At 35.1% G+C, this 23,961-nt stretch overlaps 1 protein-coding gene and 1 long non-coding RNA gene across 6 annotated transcripts; one reads left to right on the top strand and one right to left on the bottom strand.

The window, feature by feature from the left end:
• Nucleotides 1–11,848: 11,848 nt before the first annotated feature.
• Nucleotides 11,849–12,868, bottom strand: LOC113318114. The gene is made up of 3 exons (XR_003344287.1): nucleotides 12,783–12,868; nucleotides 12,521–12,562; nucleotides 11,849–11,874 (listed from the first exon to the last, which is right to left on the bottom strand). It is a non-coding gene; the product is annotated as an uncharacterized LOC113318114 (long non-coding RNA).
• A 3,071-nt stretch (nucleotides 12,869–15,939) lies between these two features.
• On the top strand, nucleotides 15,940–18,664 carry LOC113318424. Of its 5 annotated transcripts, none has more exons than XR_003344531.1 (6): nucleotides 15,940–16,112; nucleotides 16,223–16,270; nucleotides 16,876–16,933; nucleotides 17,020–17,150; nucleotides 17,438–17,467; nucleotides 17,926–18,664. XR_003344531.1 is itself a non-coding variant. In XM_026566593.1 (6 exons), exons 3-6 carry the CDS (start codon nucleotides 16,921–16,923, stop codon nucleotides 18,258–18,260), a joined length of 504 nt encoding a protein of 167 aa, XP_026422378.1. In that variant the 5' UTR covers nucleotides 15,951–16,112; nucleotides 16,223–16,270; nucleotides 16,876–16,920; the 3' UTR covers nucleotides 18,261–18,664. The 5 variants fall into 5 exon arrangements, 3 of the variants coding, with proteins under 3 accessions (XP_026422379.1, XP_026422378.1, XP_026422381.1); XM_026566593.1 differs by having other exon boundaries at nucleotides 15,951–16,112; nucleotides 17,931–18,664; XR_003344530.1 differs by lacking the exon at nucleotides 17,438–17,467 and having other exon boundaries at nucleotides 15,943–16,112.
• The last annotated feature ends 5,297 nt before the right edge of the window (nucleotides 18,665–23,961 follow it).

Here is a 23,961-nt window from a genome sequence, read left to right as displayed (position 1 = left end):
TTTGGTGACCATGGGATACTTCTGGAACCCAAAATTTTATAGCTTATTCCTGGAACCCATAGACCACTTCTGGAGCCTAATATGGTTACTACAGGAAACTACAAATTACATGTTGGATTGCTTCTGGAGTCGGTAACGTGTCATGGATTGCTTCGGGTCTCCATCATTTCCAAAACAAGTAAATAAAATAAACAAAACTCAAAACTCAAAATAAAGAAAACATAAGTACAAATATGGTACCAACATAACAAATCTCCATTTTCGTCCCTCAAGGGTCGACGAAATATTAATTTACAAGTGCGCAAACGGATACACGCTTTATAAGAAAATTCATCATTATCAATCACAGGTCACTTCAGGGACCGCTGATAGAAACCGTCTAGCACTTTATAACGGGTCACTACTGGGACCGGCCGGCTAACGGAGCGCGCCTTTTGTATCCATACCATGCTACACGATACTCCAGCTTCTGGTGGAATCAGTTTTCTGGAGATTATTTGAGCAAGAAAAAATCGAATTTACGCTATCCTTCAGGGATGCGATAATTTCTCGCTTCTCCGATACTAAAACCGTTAGTACCATTCAAAAAATGATAAAGAAAATTAACAAATTTCAGGGAGTTGCGAGACTCACCATCCCATACTTACCAACAATTACAAACTAACATATATATTATGCCAATATATATATATATATATATATATATATATATATATATATATATATATGCGCCTTAGTTAATATAAGGTTCAATAGAGATTGAAACCTTAATTTATTATGATATCCTGATCACAATAAAAACAATAAGGTAAGTATCATACTGAAACCCCATATTTAATAAAATCAAGACAAAGAGAGTTAGGGAAGGAAAATAATAATCTTCGCTGATGTAGATACCGCTGCCGCTGCATCTAATCGACCAAACGGAATCATCATAGCTATCGAGCATCGTGCTGATAACGTCTTGTGAAATAGTACTGTTAGACTCCTTTACATTTCAGACTAGCTCATGGTAATTAGCTATACAAATAGCTCAGAATACTAATACGAGACATAATTAAGTATTAGGCGAACTAGGAAATGTATAGACAAGTAAATGATAATGGGACTGTTTTCATTTCATTACTCTTTTTCTGTTTTAAGTCGGTCTTACAAAGGGCTATTTATAACCTATGCCAATAAACAAGGCGGCATATATGGAAGATTCAAGAACTGCTCACGTGGAAGTGTACAAACATAGGCTAGTTTTATGTTTATCTTTACACAGTTTACTTAAGGATTAGAGGGATTTCTTGTTTAGTCCACTAAACGCGACCCGGTTTAGTGGCTAGTCCAGTGGGAAAAATCATTTAGTGGCTGGTCCAAAAAAGTTTAAAAAAAGTTCAAATTACTAGGTTACCCTTTAAAAACAGTTTTCAATCCTACACCAGACGTAATTCAATTCATCTCGATTTCATCTCAGAATCTAGGTCATTTTCAAATCAAAATTGGTCAGTTTCATCTCCTATTTCAGTTCCTGACCTAATTCAATTGAATAAGAAATGGGTACAAGTAGGAAAATTAAGAGGACGATTACAGAAGAAACTACTGAAGTGTCTCCTACACCAGCGACACCAGCGAAAAGAATAAGGAAATCCGACGAAGATTCACCAACAGAATCCTCACTTGCTGCTAAATCTCCTTCACCAGCGAAAAGAAGAAGGAAATCTGTCAAAGATTCACCAACAAAATCCTCATCTTCTGCTAAATCTCCTTCACCAGCGAAAAGAAGAAGGAAATCTTCAGATGATTCACCAACAAAATCCTCACCTGCTGCTAAATCTCCTTCACCAATGAAAATAAGAAGGAAATCTTCTGATGATTCACCAACAGAACCCTCCCCTGCTAAATCTTCCACAACAAGAAGTATGACTAAGGTTCCTCAGAAAGAAGGTAAATCAATTCAAAAGCCTAATTTGTACTTTATATTGACATGCAATATTTCCAAAATCTGAAATATGTATTGTTACATATTCAAATGTAGTGCTGTTTAACTAATACATACTAAAATCTAGTATGTCAATTGATATGTGTACTACATATCAATCTGTTGTCTTCAATTTGTACTTCATAGTGACAAGTTATATGTAGTACACATTACATATTGAAATGTAGTGCTGTTATTTAATATGTAATGATATCATCTCAAAAAATGATATGCGTAGTACATTTTGAAATGTAGTGCTGCTTAACTAATACATATTAAAGCGTGTCAATTTATATTTGTACTACATATCAATATGTTGTCTGCAATTTGTACTTATTGATATGTAATGATAACATCTCAAATTGATATGTGTGCTACATATTATTATCTGCCTGTAATATGTAATGTGTACAAAACTTTTGGTTTACAAAAACAGCAAAAACCAAAGAAAAGAAAGCAGTTGATGCTCCTGAAGCAAAAAGCAAAAGAAAAACAGCAGCGGCAACTACTAAAGCAAAAGGAAAAACAGCGACAAAGGCTGCTACTCCTTCACCACCAGCAAAGGGGAACAAAGCACTTGTCCTGAGAGCTGCTACTCCTTCTCCAAAAGGAAAGGGAAAAGCAAAAAGGGGGAAAGCAAAAGCGCACCTGAAAGAAGGTTTGTAATGTTAAAAGTGAAGATAATTCTTAATAACGAGGGGGCGCTGCCCCCTCGACCCCCGTAAATTGTGGTTCATATGTAGTTATAAAATTATCAGTATGTTGTGGTATCTGATATGTAGTTGTTTCATGTTCATGGTAGATACATTAACTACATATTTGATATGGTGTAGGTGAAGAGAACGGGAAGAAAGCACTTGCCCTGAGAGCTGCTACTCCTTCACCAAAAGCAAAAGGGGGGAAAGCAAATGTAGAAGGTATGTAGTACAACTACATATAAGAACAAAGCGTATGAATAATATGAATCCTTAATAACATATGTTTATGAGTATGTAATGATGCATTGTTGTGCTTGTTTTTGGTATTAAGTGTTTTTACATTTTTACTGTATCAAAGCAGATACATATGCCATACGTACTATTACAAATCGATATGTAGTTAAAATAATACGTAGTAGTATCTACTATTACATACAAAAGAAACAGTTCGGGAATTACTAAATATATTAATATGTAGAGGTAAATACTTATATTCTCATAACATATTACATATCAATATGTAGAGGTAGATACTTATATTCTCGTATGTACTGTTAATAATATGTAGTTTCAATACTTGGTAGATATTACAACTACATATTGATGATGTAACTACATATTTGATATACCATATTGATATGTACTGTAATAGTTTTTGGTTCTTGTTATTGTGTAGGTGCTAATAAGCGTAAGAAAGGAGATGGAAAACCACGAAGTTTATACCGTGGAGGTTTCAGGGGCTTGTGGGGGATTGCGAAGACTATTAGGACCACTAAGAAGGCTATTGCGAAGTCCACTGAAAACCTTGAGTTGAGTGAGTTGCAGCTGAAGATGATTTCTGAAGCATCATTCGGTAACTTGTTCCTAATGTTCTGGTACACAAGATTTGAGTTGGAACATTGGTTGAAGATTGAAGATGCAATGACGAAAATGTTACGCTGTTACGTTAGAGGTCAAGATCCAAACAAGCTTAGATTTGTCTTTAAAAGGCATGGCCAACCGAATGAGCTAGTATCCACACTAGAAGAAATGACACTTATTTATGGGATGCCGAGAGTTCCAAATAGGGAATATCTTGATTATAGGCTTACACAAGTCAATAAAAAAAGTGGATGGCGTGAAACAGAATTTTTCAAAAGGACTTTTCCTGCTGATATGAAAGCTGATGATAAAGTGACTAGGCCAATGATTGTGAAGGCAATCTTGAAAATCCTTAAACGAACACCAATTAATCTGAAAAAGAAGAAGTATGATGAAGAGTCTCTGCAAAGCGTGGGTGATCAATCAAATGAAGATTCTGAAGAAGACGAGGAAGATGTCGAAGATCTTGTTAGGCTTATCTGCCTGTATATGTGCACTTCATTATTTTTCGCTACAAGTGATGCAAACGCTTTGACTGAAAAATATATTGGTTTCGTTCTTGATCTTGAGAAGGCTAAGAATATTTCATGGCCTGACCTCATCCATTCTCATTTAGAGAAGAGCTGAATGAAAACGTGGAATCCGTAGAACGCACAAATGGTTGTGCTATTTATTTGTTTATTATACTTCAAAATGTTTTTGTTTTATGTGTTTTCTACATTTTGATAGTATATCTAATACTGCATATCAATATTTTGCAGCCATGGTTTGCGGAGCATACCCATTTGGTGGCGCCCGGGGATATAGTGACAGAACCTGCAGGAATGTATGTGCCAAGAGTGGCTAGGTGGAATCATACAAAGATATGTGCTGAGTTCCTAAAGGATATTGTTCTTTCTGAGTATCAGGTAAACTTGCCGTACATATTTTGTCATAATAAAAATATATATTGATAAGTACATGTAGTTCGACATATTGATATGTAGTTATTAGCATATCATTATGTAGTAGTTATTAACATATCAATATGCTACTACATATTAGCATATCAATATGTAGTAGTTATTAGCATATCAATTTGTGGTGATACATATTGATATGTAGTTATTAGCATATCAATATGTAGTTCTCCCCGTGTATCTAATAGAGAAAGAACTACGACATGTTTTTTTTTTGGTAATATCTAATACGTAGTTGCTTTTTTACATTTATTTGATTTGTACCAGTTCCATGTTGATTTCAAAGACGAGATCACACACGAAGAAAGACAAATCCTTAATCATATTTCAAGAAGGATTCAACAGGAAGCAAATGATGATGCTTTTTGTTTAGATGACAATTCCGAATCGGAAGAAGAGAAAGAAGAAGAGGAAGAAGAGAAGGAAGAAGAGAAAGAAGAAGAGGACTCAGTATTGGGGGGCGAAGATTGGAAGATTAAATACGATGATTTGATGAGTACAATATCTGCCAAATGGAGTGAATTCAACACAATGCAGCAAGAGGGCGAACCGGTTGACTCTTCAAAGCTTGAGTTCATGTTGCATGATATTTACCGGAAAGTTTTCCCTTTGCAGAGAGAAGCCATCCAGGAAGATTATGTTAGCTTGGGATGTACACCTACTCCAAGCAACTCCAATGAAGAGTTGAATGTGGACCAAATAGTTGAGACCGAAATGCAAGGTTCTCCGGAAGATCAAACAGATGCTAATGTCAACATTCCTGAAGTTGGTTTGTCAACACCAAAAGATCAAACTCATGCTAATGCCACCTATGAGGTTGAATTTTCAACAACTTCAGTATTGAAGTTCCATGATGTTGAAGTTCAGCGTTCTGAGGTTAAAAATTGGGCTAAATCTAATTTGGAGCAAAAAGTCAAAGAGATACAAGAGAAAAAGGGCAAAGAATACACACAGGTAAGTAGCATATCGGTACGTAGTCTAAGTAGCATATCAATATCTATCTGTTACATATCAATATGTAGTGGTATCTACCATTACATATTGATATGTAACAGTACATTCTTGTATACCACTATCTATCTGTTACATATCAATATCTATCTGTTACTTATTAATATGTAGTGGTATCTACCATTACATATTGATATGTAACAGTACATTCTTGTAGTGGAACATATTTATATGTAACAGTACATTCTTGTGGTGGTAGACATAGAAAAAACTCAAGCTAAGTAGGTTTTTGTTGACAGTTTCAATTGATTTTTGCAGGTTGATCAACTTGAAGTTAGGCAGGAAGCAGCAAAGGAGTTGCTTACAACTATGCTAGAAACGAAGGCTTCAGTTGTAGTTAATTCGTAGAAATTTGCAGAGTATAACGCCGGATTGGCGGCGGAAGAGTTTCATTTGCTGGATGTACCTTTGTTTACTATGATGTCGAGTTTGGAACACATTGAAAAGTTGTCTATGCCAGATTTTATAGAAATGGAAAACTCTGGCATTGGTGTTTATGTCGAAGAGTTTGCAGACCTCCTTCCAGATAACAACGATGGTCTTTTTGGTATTAACTTACGAGAACAATTTGATAATCTGTTTGGAAGAGATTTGCGGCCTTTACAAATTCCACAAGAAACAACTGAGCAACAAGAACCCATTGAACCGAAAGATGCAGGTGAAGTTACAGGTAAGCAACAAGAATACATACCTACAACCAGTTCAAAAAGTCATTTGGAGGTTGCATCACAAGATCCTTTGGATGTTTCATCACAAGATGTTCTGGATGTCCCCTCGCAAGATGTTTTGGAGGTTCCATCACAGGTGAATGATATGTACTAAAAATCTCATTTTGTGTAGTTAATATTACACTACAAATCACTACATACTGATACGTATATCAGTATGGTAGCACTAGAAATCACTATACCATACAATCATATACCACTACATGCTTTCAAAAATGATTAGGTGATGTAACTATGTTTTATTCAACATAGATATTTACATATTTTTTTATGTTGATTAAAAATGCAGGAACAGTTTAGCCCAAGTCAGAAACAAAAAATGGTAAAAGTGAACAAAAAGCGCGCTTCAAAGCCCGAAAAGAAGCAGGTAACAACACCCACCAGACCTGTTACTCGTTCCCATCCTGCAAAGAAGGTAGATGATATTTATGAGAGTTGAAGTAAGTTCTCACCATCATATAAAGGACCGAAAGCTGGAGCAGCAGAAGCAATACCGCTAAACAAAAAGAGAAAGCTTAAATTGCGCAAGTATTTCCGGAAACTGACTAAATCACCATTCTATAATGACATGAATGATGAACAAAAGAGTACTCTTTCCACATACATCAATAATGCAAAAAATCTTAGGTGAGTTCTCAATTGAAACTTTTATATTGATATGTACTATTAGTTTGTATATGTACTTTTGATATACATACATATTTGTATAAAAATACTGAGAAAGACATATCAGTATGTACTGTTACACAAAGAATACTAACCTTTACGTCGTTTATTTTCTAGCTCAATTGCTTGGAGAGTGGGAGAAGGTGGTCTTTGTGTAAGTGGAACTACAGTTGATGACTTGGTGCAGAACGATTTATTAGAACAAGATCTTCTCAACTACGCACAATACAAGCTTAACACCAAATTTCAGAATGAGCACCGATGCACGAAGTATACAGGAAATACTTGCCTGTTTGCATCTGGATCCGTCCGCTTGGGTAAGTTGTTATCTTACACTGCATATTTACTACAACACATATTCAAAAATTAAAAAAGTATGTAGGGTAGGTACACTACATATCGATATTGCATAAAACAAAATTAGATATAAACTATTTCAAGTACATCCATGTTTTCAGTACAATGTCGAGTTCCCGGATAACCTCAAAGGAGCAGCACATGATTCTGTTTACAAACCAATATTGGCGATGGATGAAAGTATCAAGAAGATTCTTGTACCAATGTGCCACCACAATCTTCATTGGACGCTACTTGAGTATGACTGCGAAAAAATGGTGTTCAACCACTACAATTCTTCTAAGGCTGAATGGGGAGGTATTTGTTATCCACACGCCTGCAAAATGGCAGATTACATGTACGTACCTATCAACGTGTACTTGCTGGAGAAGAACAAAGTAACAATGAAGAATGTAATAGTGAATGAATGTGAAGCACCTCAACAAGGGGGATCGCCAGACTGTCTACTGTTTGTGATGCATTTTATGAAGATGAAGTCAAAAAGCAAATATGTGGGAGTGCCTTTGGGAGATGATGAAGAAGTGCAAGCGAAGATTCGTAACAAAAGGGTCCCGTTAGCATGCAAATTGCTGAAAGCATCTCCACCAGAAATCAGTTGGCAGATGACACAAAAATAGTCTTACTTGCTAAAAGTAATCTGACAGTACATATCACTATTTACCTATTTTTTTTTTTTTATTCTTGGTTACATTTCATTTCATGAGTTCAAGAATGTTCAAAAACATATAGCTTTTCCAAACATGTTTTTTTGGGTATATCTAATATGTAGTGATTTTTAATTTGAATTTGGGTTTAACTTTAATGTAGTGATATTTCAATTGTGTTACTTAAACATGATTTTGTGTTGTTGATACGAGGGGCGCTGCCCCCTCGACCCCCGTGAAGATGGTGAATCAGCTGGAAAACCACAAAAAGTTTAAAACTAATCACAATTACTAAAATGGTGAATCACGTGAACATATCATAATTAAACTAACCACACATATCAGTAAGTACTGATTGTTTTCTTTAATATGTACTAACCTGATTGAAACCACAAAAGTTTTTGTGGAATTGTAATTATGATATGTTCTAAATAATCTTAGTGGAAGATGGTTAAACCACAAACCAGTACATATTTGATTGTTTTCTTGTTACAAACATCTAGTATGGTTACACTACAACCACTACATATCAGTATGTAGTGGTAGATACTAACACTACAATACTGACATGTAATTTCAGTATGTAAATACTTCACTACTGGTGATAGATACTGACATTTTGATAGACTTAACAACATATTTCATTATTCGATCAAAATAACTACAATAACTACATTTTGATAGACTTATAATGTTTCAAAAACCAAAAGATGTTCTAAGAAACAAAAAACAGTATTTTCAGTACACTTGTAATGTATGTACTGTAAATGAAATACTTATTAACCAAATTCAGTTGGTACTGACAAAATCAAAAAGAAAAACGGTAGAATAGAACAAGGGCTAGAGGAAAGAATTGTGGAAAAGGAATCTGGCAACATCATCGATATAACATTCTGCTGCACGTTCAAGCCTGTGATAAAAGAAAAAGAGAAATCAGAACACTACTTGCTTAAAAGTACATTGTATTGTATCATACTTACTTAATTAAGACATTAATATGTATCTGACTGAAATACATACCTGACACAAAATCATTCTTCAGAAAGTTCATACTGTCGGATAAGATTGCATGTTGCCTTGTTGTGATGAGTCTTCAAATTACAGTTTGAACACTTGACAGATTTTCTACTAGTCTCATATGCAGACTTAATACGTTTCCCCTTTTTCCTGCCTGGTGGAGCCCTAATTACTTCTGCTGGGAGAACGTATCGTCTACGTGATACTCATCGGGCCTGTGAAAAAAAACAGTATCATATAAATGGAATGAACCACAACTACATATGAATATGTACACGGTATATTGTTCCTGAAAAAACAAATATCAAAAAATGTAGTGGTATCTACCATTACATATCAGTATGTAACATCCATATGTAAGTAGGTTTATGTTGACAGTTTCAATTGCTATTACATGTGTAAGTGGTATCTACCATTACATATTGTTATGCAAAATATGAAAATGTACTGATTAAAGACACATACCTGTCGTGGTTAGGAACGGGTCTAATAGCTATTGAATATAGCTTACGAAAAGTGGTAACTTTGAAATAATCTTCAACGTAATCAAGAATCCTTCCTCCAGATCTAGTAATAGCTGCAGTAGCGTGCGAGCATGGAAAACCATAAACGCGCCATCGTTGGCAAGTACAAGTTTTTCTCTCTAGATCTACCATATGAGATCTGCACAGTACATATTCATATGTTATTTTTCAGTACACCTAATATACACAGTACATATTAATATGTTCTCACAGAAACATGGTACTTAAAAAAAAAGAGAAAGTAAATAACATTCAGATGATAGAGATTAGGGGTAAACGCTAACCTTGGAGAATGCACTTCATAACGATTAGCATCTGACTGGCTAACTTTCCAGGGACGGCCAATTTGGATGTGTAGTTCAAGCAAGGCTTGATACGTAGGGGTTAGCAGTTCTGGGTCCATCAAGAGACTCTCTTCACGACGTTCTGACATCATTTCCATCATACGTATCCTACACGACAAGGGAATAGCAAGTCTATTATACTAAAAATATACGTAGATTAACAGAACATATATGCTAATACTGTTACAAAAAAAAACTAATATAAGCTTGTACTGTGACTAAGGAAACTGATACAAACCTGATCGAGTCAACGAACGCACACGCAGGTAATTTCTTCTCTTTGTTAATCCAGCTATTGAACGATTCAGCAACGCTAGATGAAGTGTAACCATAACTACAGCCCTTGAAGAAAGCACTGGACCACTTTTCTTTTGGAATGTTGCGGCAGTAGTCAGCAACCCAAGGCCTTCCCAAATTAACCATTTCTTGAAGACCTTCCTCGTATGTTGCAGGAGAAAGAGCATATGTCGCCTTTCGGAAAGCATCAGTCACTTCCTTATACTTTTCGTCAGACTTTGCGATAGGTAAGTTTTTGTCCAAATGGAAGTAACAATATCTTTGATGAGAATCAGGGAACTCTTTGGGAATATATTAACCAACCCTTCACCTCGGTCAGTCATAAAAGTGATTGGGCGATCATCATTCAAAGCCTCCTTCAGTTTCTTGAAAAACCATTCCCAGCTGATATTGTCTTCACCGGGTACTAAAGCAAACGCAAGCGGATAAAACCCTGCAAAAAGGAATTACTAGTTATGTTAAGCAACTAATATTGACACTACATATTGACATGCAGTATGGTTTACCTCTTTGTTGATATGTGAAAACCTGACACTACATAATGACATGTTAAGCAACTGATTGACACTACATTTTCACATGCAGTATGGTTTATCTCATACTCAGTAAGGTCAATATGTAGTATGTAGTATGGTCAATACTCATTGTCAGATAGTGAAGTAAGGTCAATATGAGTGATCTAACTACCAGACACTACATATCAAAAAAAAAAGAACCAGTTACCTTGATTGCCATTAAGACATGTTGCTGCCATGAGACCTCCTTTAAAAGTTCCAGTGAGAAATGTACAGTCACAGAAAATCATGGGACGACATAGTTTATATCCCTCTATACAAGCTCCAAAGCAAAAAAAAGTCTGTTGAATCTTTTTGTAGCATCATTGAAATCGAAATCAATAAATGACCCAGGGTTTGTTTCCCTAACACATTCACCCACCAAGCAAGATCAGTGTACGACTTCACATCATTACCAAAAATCTGTTTATGCGACAACTCAATTGCATGATATGCGTGGTGATACTGGATTTCGATGCCACCACCAACTTTAAGATAATCTATGATCTCTGCTGGTGTTATGCGAGGGTTGTGCCTGACCATCTCATGAATTAGACTGTTCATGAGTTTTTTTGTAACTCTTGGATTCTTCAACATATAACCACCGCCACAGGTGTGCCTTCCCACATATTCCTTTATCTTAAAAACATCAATAGAACTACCAATGGCAGTTGCGTGAAGCTTCCATGAACAACCTTTCACACTACATACGGCGGTGAATCTCTCAAGGTCATTCTTCCTTAATTACCTCATATCCAGTTCTCATGCAGTATTTTTGGCATGCTATACGTACGGCATCAACACCACCATAGAATAATTGATCTGTATCATCAAAAATCTTATCCCAACCATCTGAAAAAAACACTCTTGGGGCTTCTTTACCTTCTTTCAAATAACTATTTTGCACTGACAACTAAGTCTGCATTACTGTCAACTTCCATACGCCTAGATGCGCCATTTGAAATTACATCCACGTGCAAATCAAAGAAAGCTGATTGCTTTGAAGAATGTAATGCAGAGATGCCCTGGAGTGTTACATCGGCAAGAATAGGAACTATCGCTTGATTCTGGAAATAGTTAACCAGAATAGTCGATGGAGTCAACCAGCTCCACATATTACAGATGCAAAATTTCAAATCCTCTAAAGTTGAAAACGATGTAACCTCATATGCAAAATGATATTGCTTATGGTATACATGAGAATAGATGGAGAAGTCTGGTTTGGGAGCAACGTCAGACATGTTAACCCTGTAAAAAATGACATGTACTGAGATGAAACAAAAAGAGTCTTTGTATTGACATGCTATAAAGTACGTATTGACATGTACTGACTCATATTGATATGTATTGGCATCTACTGCAGATGGAAAAGAGAGCATGTATATGCAGTACGTATTGACATGTACTGACTCATATTGATATGTACTGGCATCTACTGTAGGATGAAAAAGAGCATGCTATATGCAGTACGTATTGACATGTACTGACTCATATTGATATGTATTGGCATCTACTGTAGGATGAAAAGAGAGCATGCTATATGCAGTACGTATTGACATGTACTGACTCATATTGATATGTATTGGCATCTACTGTAGGATGAAAAAGAGCATGCTATATGCAGTACGTATTGACATGTACTGACTCATATTGATATGTATTGGCATCTACTGTAGGATGAAAAGAGAGCATGCTATATGCAGTACATATTGGCATGTACTGCTCATATTCATATGTATTGGCATTACTGCAGAATGAAAAGAGACATGATATGCAGTAGTATTTGGTAATACACTATACACGATCTGTCTAATGAAAAAACATAGCAGCAGAAAAACGTAGAAAATACAAAATCAGATTAAAAAACAGAACAGAAATCAAAAAGAAATCATACCTTGTTCGAATCTGAGATAAACCTAATTCGAAGCTCAAATACCTAATTGAAACACACAAAAATCACGAAAATTACTTAAAAAACGAACGAAAATTACTTAGAAACTGAATTGACATTGTAAATCATCATTAAAAAAATCATAAAAAGATAACAATGTACATCATATACAATTATCCTGATAGAAATCGGATCAGAATAAACCTAATTATTCATCAAGATTTCTAGAACAACAGCATAAGAGGATGATTGAAAGGATAAATACCTTGGTTCGAAGCTCAGATGACCTAATTCGAAACTCAGAAGAACCTAATTCGAAGCTCAGATGAAGATGATTGAAAAACAGTACCATAAATTGATTCTATCCAAAACGCAGAGTGAGAGAAACCGATCTGAGAAGAAAAAAAGAGGAAAGAAACTGACTTGGTTTAATGTTCGTCACTTTCAGTTGCAGAAGGGTATGTTGGGAATATTTGAAAGCTGGTCTTGTGTCAACCGTACATGGATGGACTAGGGGATAAAGTTTCTGGTCCAAAAACATGTTTTTGGACCAGCGGATAAATCAATTCTGGGAGTGGACTAGCCAGTAACCGATTCCCTCATTTCTGGACTAGCCAGTAATTCCTAGTAAGGATTAAGATTAATCCAGCTAGTTGACCATTATCTCATTTTGTGAGATAATATTGTCGATTCTTGTTTGTTCTTTGACGTGTCCAAGTGAGGTGGGCCCCACGGTGGTTAGCCACAAAAATAGTTTACTTATAACAAGATTATCTTTCCCTATCTTAGTTCTTTTTTGTTCGTTTTCCGCCAGATGCTTTCTTTGGAGCAGTTTCACGGACGCGACTTCTTTCACGAACCTAACTTCAAGTTTTTGTAACACTGTTGTTTCTGGTAGAGCGCGAGGATCTTTTCTCGACGTCCCCTTAGTCATCGCCAATGTTTGTACCCAAAAATACTTTTAGGCACAAACACGTTTGATTTGATTGATGATATGAAATTAGGGTAAAATTAGGTTAAAAACGATTTGGAGGAAAACAAAGAAGAAAAGGATTTTAACGTGGTTCGGCATCGTGCCTACGTCCACGGATGAATCTCCCAAAGGAGAGATATTTTATGATCGATTACAATAGTTTTTCTCTCTTGGGGCTTTCTTCTCCCCCCCCCCCCCCACCCCCACCCCCACAGGGTTTAGACCCATGTATTTATACAATAATCTGGATGTTCTAGAACTTTATTCCAGGGTTTCAAGTGGAAACGGGCCTCCGGAAATGGGTCAGCAAACTGAACCGATCTTTACTGGCTACTAGGCTTGGGCCAACAAACATTTCCCGCTAATAGTGATTTTGGTTAGCCCGTATCGGTACCCGAATATTATGGTACAAACACTTGGATATTGGTCTTTGGTACCATCCAAGTTATTCCTTGTGTTTGATTAAAGACTCGCTATTGTTTTAGCTTGAGTAAATCAAAACAAGTGAGAGATATCGACTCCTTGAGATACTTTAATCTATATCTGACTGTTTATTTGATTCTCTAGCAAAGTATTTCAGAGTTATTAGTCCATACAGATTGCTAAGCGAAATATTGGGTGGTGTTGTTAAACCCCCGCTTTTCAGTATACAAACTTAATTTTGTGTTTTATGTTTTCAGTGAATATAAGTGAGTTGGCTTGAGGGTGCGTATTTGGTTTTGGAACACTATTTATGGAAGTTGTGTACTTACAGAATCTCTAAAAAAAAAATTACATACTTGACACTCAACAACACTATAATTGATGTACTTATAAGTGGGTTTTTCAAATTTATTAGGTTTATCACCATGTTGAGAAGAACCAGATGGAAATGTTTAATTAGTAAAAAGAGTAGAAGTAACAACTGAATCAAGATAAATAGAGGTTTCAAGATGTTACTATTAAACCAACTGTTAATGAATTAAAAAATTGAAGTGTTTTATGCTTTGAAGAGATAGTTTTACGCAGTTTATTGAAGATGAAATGGGTAATGTTTTGCTAGAGAAAAGAAGTAGTTATGTCATATTGTTTAAGGTGTTTTCGAAGACGTATTTGGAGTAGTTCTTAAAGACGGAAAATATATAACAAGTTTTCTTAATTTGTTAGTTGAATAACCAGTTGTTGTCGTTATGTGTTCGAGAACACGTAAGGGTAGCTAAGAAGATAACAACGACAAACCTTTACACCGAAGTTGTCTTATAAAATCACAGCAGACCTCGTGATACCATGACAAAATGTTAAAAGATGTGAAAAAATAATAAGTTGTAATCGTGTAAGGAACTAATAGATAAAGATGTTCTTTATATAGGAGATACCATGACATAGTGTGAAAAAGATATGAAAAATAAGTTTCATTCATGTAAAGAACTATAGATAAAGATGTTATTTATATAGGACAATTGAACTAAAGAAAAGCATGTGAACTTACTTGCAGTTCTATAACACTAACACTTAACATAAAATAAATAAATGAGTTAAGCGTACATTTCAATGTAGTCAATATCGGCCGTATCGGCCGATATATCGGGGATATTTCGGATATCGGCCCAGAACGATACGATAAGAAGGATATCGGGGATACGATATTCGCCCGATAATATCGGCCGTATCGGTCGAATATCGGCCGTTTCGGTCAAATATCGTCCGTATCGGTCGATACGAAGTTTTCCTACATTTCCCGATATGAGACGGTATTGGTCGTTTTCTATAAAGTTTAAGGTTAATTTTGGCGAAGAAAGTCTTCCAGGTGGTAGTAGAGGTGCATGTAGCTCTCGAAGCAAGTTACTAAAGTTACTCTTTTGTTTTTTTGATAAAATTGATGTTATCTATTATATCTTATCCGAAAATGTGTGGAGAAAATGTTTAATATAAAATTATAGTCTCTAAATCTAGAACCGATATTATACCGATATTTCAACGATAATATCCCCGATATAAAGTCGTACCAGTGTATCGGTCCCGGCCGAGATGAACCGATATCCGATATTAACTACATTGGTACATTCATATATTATACAGAACATCCACAACTTAATCTAAGGTCAACATTACTGTGTGAGGGTGTTTAAACATCCACAACTTAAGGATAACCCCTATACGGACTTGTGGATATATATATAAATATATATATATATATATTTCTATATAAATTTTACTACACTAAATTAAGGATATAACAACTCAAAATAGCAACAGGTTTAAAGGAGCATGCCAATTAGCAACTAAAAAAACATGTTTCTAAATTCGCAACTGCTCTGATCCTGTTGCTATTCGCAGCAAGTTTCATCTCAAGCGTGTCATTCGTCTGTGTGGTCGGTGACATTTTGTCCTATCTTTCCGCCCGTTTTTTCAAGTGTGTTACAAGCATCAAACTATACTTCAACACATTTGACCAATTATCTCTCCAAAAATAATTATACCCGAGTCTTCCCATCCACAAATCTTTTATCCATCTATTATTTACTTTAGTCTTCTCTTTCTCTATATACTTGTTCATCTAGATCTAGAAAATTTGGTCTCTGAAAACTCCACTGCCATTAAACTTTACTCCAATTAAAACTCGAAGTAAATGTGAATTCTTGTGTAAGTTAAAAAAAAAACTCTGCTGTCATTATACCTTTTGTGTATCTTGTTAGATTGATTGTTAAGTTTGGTTTCAACTTTGTTAATGGCTTTAACTTATGTTACTACAGATGGAAGCATCGTTGGTCAGACCTATTGCTAAGGATAATAAACCTAGTGTATGACCTCATCTTTTTGTTTCTAGTTTTACCTTTCGGGTTTAATTTTAGGTCAATTGGTTGTATATGAGATTTGTCTGTTTATTTATTTTTGATTTTGTATGATTTAGGTGTTTCTTATTTTCGATTTTGAATGATTTTCATTAATATGATATAAAAGCTTCAAGTTCTCTGTTTTGATTTTTTTTACAAATTTAAACTTAAAAACTCAAACTCTGTCAAAAGGAGAAATGGTTAGCAGATTATTGAGATTTTTGCTTGATTCAGTTCATAGCTGAAGGTGTAGTTCATAAGTAAGTCGTCTGATTTTTTAAGTTGGGTTTAGTTTGTAACTAAATCTGAAAATCACAATAAGGGTTTTAAAATCTTAATGCTTACGAACATATAATCTTTTTCATTGGAAGCCAAAATTTTCAGTAACAAACATACAACAAGAAAAGGAGGTGGAGTGAACATATTTTAATTTCTACTGTCTAATTTTACAAAAAAAAAATCTTAAAAATCAAATTTGGTCGCAAAATATGATGATGGAAGTGGATTAGCAATGGCAGTGATGAGTATTCAAGATCATAACGGAGAAGAAGTTATTCATTTTTTTGTTGCAGAAGGAAAGTTAAATGTTCTGAAGTACTTAATCGGGGAATTGAAACATGAATGATAGAGGTATAATTGATAAAATAAATAAATTTAGGGCTCAATTTAAGAATAAGAATTACTGTAATGTGTCTTACTGCTAATTGTATTAACAGGTAAATCTCCATTGTTACATGCAACAATGGCTGGGGATATGAACATTGTCGACTATCCACTTGGAAAGGGGTTGATCCTAAGACATCTAACACCAAAGGTTACAGTCCTTCGCATTGCACTGCTAAAAAAGGTATGCCGCATTTCTTAACATTTTAAATTATGTTTACTCGTGTTAACATACAATTGTTCTTTGGATATCAAACTTGTTGTATGGTTTCTTACATAACCATAAAAGAAAACTTTATTGCGCAACAAACTTGTTCTTTCTAGAATACTCTAAATAAATCTGAAGTACTTACTTATGCACCATTGACGCCAGATTTAATTTTTCTTTTGGAGTATAGGATGATTTTTTTTGAATCTGCTATGCATTTTTTTATTTTGTGTGCTTGAAATCTAATGCGAGGTCACACGCAGGATACATGTTTGATGGATAATAATGAAAATGTAAGTTAGCTTTACCCGTTATCTATTGAAACATGCGTAGTTTTGAATATATCAAACCATGTGTCTCTTGATTAGTTGAGTGGTTGTACCCCTCATACCAAGAGTTTGACACTATGTTTTGGAAATGTTTTGTTCGTTTTGTTCTAGAATAACTATATGATTTAATGAGTAGACGACACAGGAGTTTCAAACGTCATACTCTATTGAGGTCTGGGGGTTATAATTATCGTTTCATTTGACCGTAAGTAACTAGAGATTCAATTTAAGGCCAAATACTCATTGGTGATTGATTTGGTTAGTCAACCATGGAAGGGAAAGCTACAAGTAACCTCTTCTTTTTATCATGTGTTTTTCAACTATACACAACTAAATAATATAGTTATATTTTGTCTATGCATCATATTTATCTACTAGTTGTTTATTTCCACCACTGACGGGATCTATCATATCTGGTCTAGCATAGGAGGTGATGGTGAAGGTAGAGAATTGTATACATATGGTGGAGGTGGAAACAGTGGGAGTGGAAAATTATACACGTATGGTGGAGATGGAAAATTCTACATATGTGATGGAAGTGGCCATGGTGATGATGGTGGTGAAGAAATGTATACATATGGTGGAAACAATGATGCTAGTGGTAGGGAGTTGCATACATATGGAGGAGGTGGCGACTGTGATGGTGAGGGTGGAGACTTGTAAAGATATGAAGGAGGAGGAGATGGTGATGTTGAGGTCCGGATTTGTATGGTATGGTGGAGGAGGTGATAGTGAAGGTGGCAGTGGTGACTTGTAGTATTATGGGGCGAGTACTGGTGATGATGGTGGCAGTGACTTGTCAGAAACAATAAGTCAGCGTTTTGTCTATCCTTCGTCCATCTTTCGCATAGAAATGCACCTACGACTACAGAGGTGAATATCCATCTATTTAAGTTGCGTGTGTTCAATAATAAATTTCACATCTACATGATTTGATGGTTCATTTAAAAGTATGTACAACTATAGCTTAACTTGTATATTCTTCTCATTTCTGGTCATTTTCACCGTATCCAGTTATTTCTGATTAGTTTCTCGAATTTACCTGAAAGGGTTGTACAAGTAGTTATTAGAGTCTTATAGTAATATTCTTTCCCATTATTTGTGAACAAGTTCTTGATTTATATTTCATTGCAACTGATGGTTGTCGTAGGTGCAATCAAATTAGTGATCTTATTTGCACTCAATTATAAATAATATAATGGAAGTCAAGTTCGTTCCTAGGAAGAGAAGTGAGTTTTAGTTGTCGAATACGTCACAAAAGGGGGGGTTTGATTTTAGATTTTAAATATTAAGTTGTAAGCAATAGAGAGACATATGATCGAGGAATTCTTCTTTGTTAATAAATATTCATTAAAGTAGTATATTCATATATTCGTCATTAATCATAGATTATCACCAACCGTAAAATAACAGGTACGCTTAGTTATTCCCAAAATTCCTTAAATCACTGGATAACATGTATGCTTAGTCAGCAGATTTTATCCGTCTGCACCACCTTGAGGTACGCTTACAAGATATAATTTAATCGAATGTTTCAGGGTTTGTGAATTTATGTTTGATCCTAGTAGTTAGACTCATTACGCTCAGTCTACTTGCTAGTGTTGTGTTTACACGCGATTTCGTTACAGAATGGCTCTGGAAGATCTCACGTTTTCTACTTGTATAAGGAGTTATTCAACAATTACGATATCCTAACCCTTACTAACAATAAATTAGATCAACAAATATATTCAGTTGGCCACCTAAACAATCTATCAGTCAATCATAAATATTCTTAATAGTAAACACAAACGATAATCACATGAAGAAATCAAAATAGATTCATATACTAAATCAAATCTTATTTACAATTTAGAATTCATCCTCAATCAATAGGTGTTTAGATACACATGGATATTGAAGCATCCATGATATACGTATAAGAAAAGTTAAGAGATAACGTTACAATTGAAGAACCACTCTTAAACCCTAGGTTTCGCTCCGTGTGTAGTTTCTCTTATCCAAGACTTATAATTTCGTGATCCCTCTCTACATGGATTAATACCTATTTAGATAGGTTTACATTGCTTGGTCCTCAAGTATCTAAGTCGGTTAAGGAACTCGATCCTAAGTTATGAAAGAAAGACCTTAAGATAATTCGTGAATATTGGCCTTCATGGTACACGTACCATACTTTAAAATAAAATCCAGGGAGTTTTGGTACGCATACCCAGTAGACATACCACTCCAGTTCACAAAATTAATATTTTCGATGGTACACGTACCCAGTACGCGTACCCTCCTGTAGACGTCGGTGTTTGATAAACTATTTTTGCCCGTAACTTCTTCGTTCGAACTCGGAATGACCTCATTATTTTTGCATTCGATTCTTCTTTCAATTATCTTCAAGATAGTGACTAGAAACCCTGAATTTGAATGAGTTAAGTTTGGTCTTTGGTCCATCTCTTGAATTTGAGCGTTTTGCTCCTTTTCGCCGCACTTCTTCCACTTATCTTCGACTTGGGCACTTGGATACTTGAAATACTTCACTTTTTAGCTCATTTGTAGCTATTTTCACTCTTCTTGAGATGATTCAGCTAATAGAAGCCAATAAAAGAAAACAAGAGTAATAATACGAAAATATGCAAGAATAATAACTAAAACAAGTATGGAATGGACACCAACATCATATGAATTATGCACTTATCGAATTCCCCCACACTTAAATTTTGCTAGTACTCGAGAAAACTAAAATAAACTAATCCTAAATAGGAAAACTCCCTTTCATTGAGAATACCATTGCACTTAGATAATGCAACATGCCTTTAAACCCTAGGTGTTCCTAGTGGACGAGTTGTAGTCTCGTGAGGGTTCACAAGAGGTATACCCACAAAACCTACTCCAATTTATATCCTTGGAAGAACTATTAAGGAGGGACACAAAGTAGTAGCTAATTAATTAATCAGTTTACATAAGTTCTTTAGCTGCGTCATATCTCACATACATTCCAATCATCACAAGCAAGTAATTACTTACATGTGACATTCAACCTCATTTCATAACTCTACTCAGATAGTCATTGAAATAAACTTGTTGCAATATTTTTCAACATTTTTGCCGCAACACTCGCGTACTGGAATCACGTGGGTAGATAAGAAAATGGAAATAAAATAGTGATGTGTGGAAATGTTGACTAAGATGAACGATGTTACCCAGAATACTTGTATGAATGTCGTCAAAGGTTTTTTTTTTTTTTTTTTGGTATATATTTAGCGCAATAGTTAAGATAAGCACCCATTTGACTCGACAACATGATTAGATACTCTAAGCGCATATTTCTTTTCAGAAAATATGTGATAGTTTCTATCGATCCCGCGTTTCACGCTTGTTTAGGCAACGGAGATAGGGAAAACGCACACATATTGCTATCCAAGTATAGAGAACCTCATCAAGTCTTTTTGACTTGGTACATAATGATGATAGGATTCACTCTCATTTCATCAACTACATGATTAGTTCTTATAGATCCTGCATTCCATGTTTTTTTAGGCGACGGAGACAAGGAAAACCTTCTCTTTGTATTGTTAATAAACGTTGATATATGAAGGCGAGCCTTATGTGTGTGTATATATATATATATATTTGGCTCACTTTTCTGAGTGTAAAATCATTTTTTATGGGGATTTTATATACTCAACCAGTAATTATATATTTGCTACAACATCCATGACAGTATAAGTGTCCCACCAAATCACTTGGAGAAACATATAACTGCAAAAATAAAAATAAAACGATTCAGTAAGGTTTTCCCTATTTCCCATCCCCACTTTTCCTATTTCCCATCCCCCTTAATTCCCATCCCTAATTATCCTAAGTACCACCTATATAAGATTTCATACGTCCTAAATACCATCTATTAAATTTTTATTTACACCTAATAATAAAACCACCCTACAACTAACAAATCAAGTTACTATCTCCGATCTCCACCACCGGCCATTACTTTTTACATCAATCAAAATTATAATTGAGCATAATACACCAGATTTACTAGTGCATATATAGAAGGAGAAAATTCGGTGTGTAATTAGATCATATCATATTAAAATTAGTTGGATCACATATTGAGTTTATGTTTGCGCTATACTAATTCGGTCGTACACGAATTTTTTATTGGGTAGAATTTGGAAGCATGTTTATGTCCAGTTAGACAATAGGCACGTATGAACAAGGATGATGATCTTGATAGTGGAATTCATTCGTACTTTGGTTTAGAAATTTTGATCGTTACTTTGGAGAATTTTCTTTTGCTATTTTTCAAGCCAATAGTCATGGCGGTCCTGAAGCTTTTCGATTCGTTTGAGATCACCTCTTTCTTCATTTTCTGTGTTAGTACTCTTCCTTTTTATTGAATTATAGTCACTTTTAACTATAATTCTAATTGAAATAGATGTACCATAATAATTGATTGGAATCCAACTTAGGGTTTATAACTTGATTGTTTTTTTGTTTAATGGTAAACAAGATGGATTAATGAAGAAAAAGATTAATAAAAGTGGTAATTGTATTAGTCAGGGTCAATTGACTTTCTTATGTGGTACTTAGGAAAAATCAAAGTTTAAAAGTAGGTTGATTTTAGAAATTGTGGAGGGGATGGGAAATAGGGAAAATGGGGATAGGAAATAGGGAAACCCTTCAGTAATCATAGATTACGAGAACTAATTTTCCAACGACCACCATGTTATTTCTAGCGCCTGAGTTTCGCATTTAATTATGAACGTATATAATTAAGGATTGTAGAACGATAAAGTGGGAATCAAGCTATAGCCATAATAGTTGTTTCAACCTAAAAAGGTTTAGTGTCATCCTAAATAGTTCATAAATTAACTCCAAAAGATGAAGTCTATCCAAGAAATCAAAGAGTTTATTTTCATTTTTTTTTACGGTGTATATGCTTATGATATGATACTAAAACATGAACTAAGAGCTCGACGGTATGCGTACCGTCTTGGATTTCAGAACTATAACAGTTACGCTGGTACGTGTACTGGGTACACTACTATCCCTATATCCAAAATTTCAGTAATTCTGAAAACTCTCTTAAATACTCCCCCACACTTGAATTTTACATTGTCCTCAATGTAATTGACTCACCCAAAACAAAATTAAGATGGGAAATTCTAATATCATATGCAAAAACTAACAAAAATTAAAAGATAAGGATAGAGATATAAAACCGATGGGTTGCTTCCCATGTATCGCTTAGTTTAACGTGCTCAGCCCGACTTGGCATTCTAATTATGCTACTCCTCTAGAGGGAGAAAATCCTCAAGTCTTGTTATTTTTGCATTCACCTTAGAGAAGTTTTCATAATAAGGCTTGAATCTATGGCCGTTGACTTTGAATTCCAGTTTTCATACTAGTAATCTCAATTGGACCATAAGGAAAAACATTAGTAACAATATACGGTCTAGTCCATCTGGACCTTAGTTTCCCAGGAAATAATCGAAGACGAGTATTAAATAAAAGAACTTTATGACCCACAACAAAACTCTTCCGAGAAATCATCTTGTCACGGAAAAGTTTTGTCTTCTCCTTGTAAGTACGAGAACTCTCGTAAGCATCATTTTATATCTCCTCTAGATCGTTGAGTTGTAACTTCCTTTGTTTCCCCGCGTTGTCATAATCCATGTTGTACATCTTTATCACCCAATAAGCTTTGTGTTCAAGTTCAACCGAAATATGAAAATCTTTTCCATAAACCAACCAATATGGAGACATATCAATCAGTGTATTGCATGTCGTTCTATACGTCCAAAGCGCATCGTTAAGCCTATAGCTCCAATATTTCTGTGTGGTGGTGTTTACGGTTTTCTCAAGAATGAAGTTGATCTCTGATGCGTTCGTAGGCACAACAAATTAATCAAGATATTTCCCACTAATTAACTAGTAATATAATGGTAGTAGGGATCGTTCCCACAGAGAGCTGTGCAATTGATAAGTTATTTGAATCAACAAAATAAAGTAAAGACAAAGGGGGGTTGTTTGATTAAAGTAAATAAAAATATAATAATAAAAGAAAGAGATGATCAAGGAATCCTTTGTCGTTACCAAGAATTAACATGATTAGAATACTTATCTATCTTCCGTTAGAACCATTCATCACCAACCGTAGAATAGTAACAAGCTATGCTATCCCCCAAACTCCTTGTGTCACTAGATACGGAAGCGCTCGACTACCATATTTTATCCATACGAGCCACCATGAATAAGCTCTCAAGGTGTAACTCAGTCGAATGCATTAATATTTGTGAATTTAGGTTGATCCTAGCATCAAACGCATAAGATGATTATCCACATAATCCCTCTGCAAGGTCTCACGTTTTCTACTTGTGTAGGAGGTGCACGACAATTACGGATCGCTCCAACTCTCTACTAGCAATAGAATGATCAATAAAATAATCCAATTGTACACTTGA

The sequence above is a fragment of the Papaver somniferum genome, chromosome 10, assembly GCF_003573695.1.
Source record: "Papaver somniferum cultivar HN1 chromosome 10, ASM357369v1, whole genome shotgun sequence".
Lineage (NCBI taxonomy): Eukaryota > Viridiplantae > Streptophyta > Magnoliopsida > Ranunculales > Papaveraceae > Papaver > Papaver somniferum.
The sequence above is the reverse complement of the archived record's forward strand: the minus strand, read 5'-3'. Positions and strand labels throughout refer to the sequence as shown.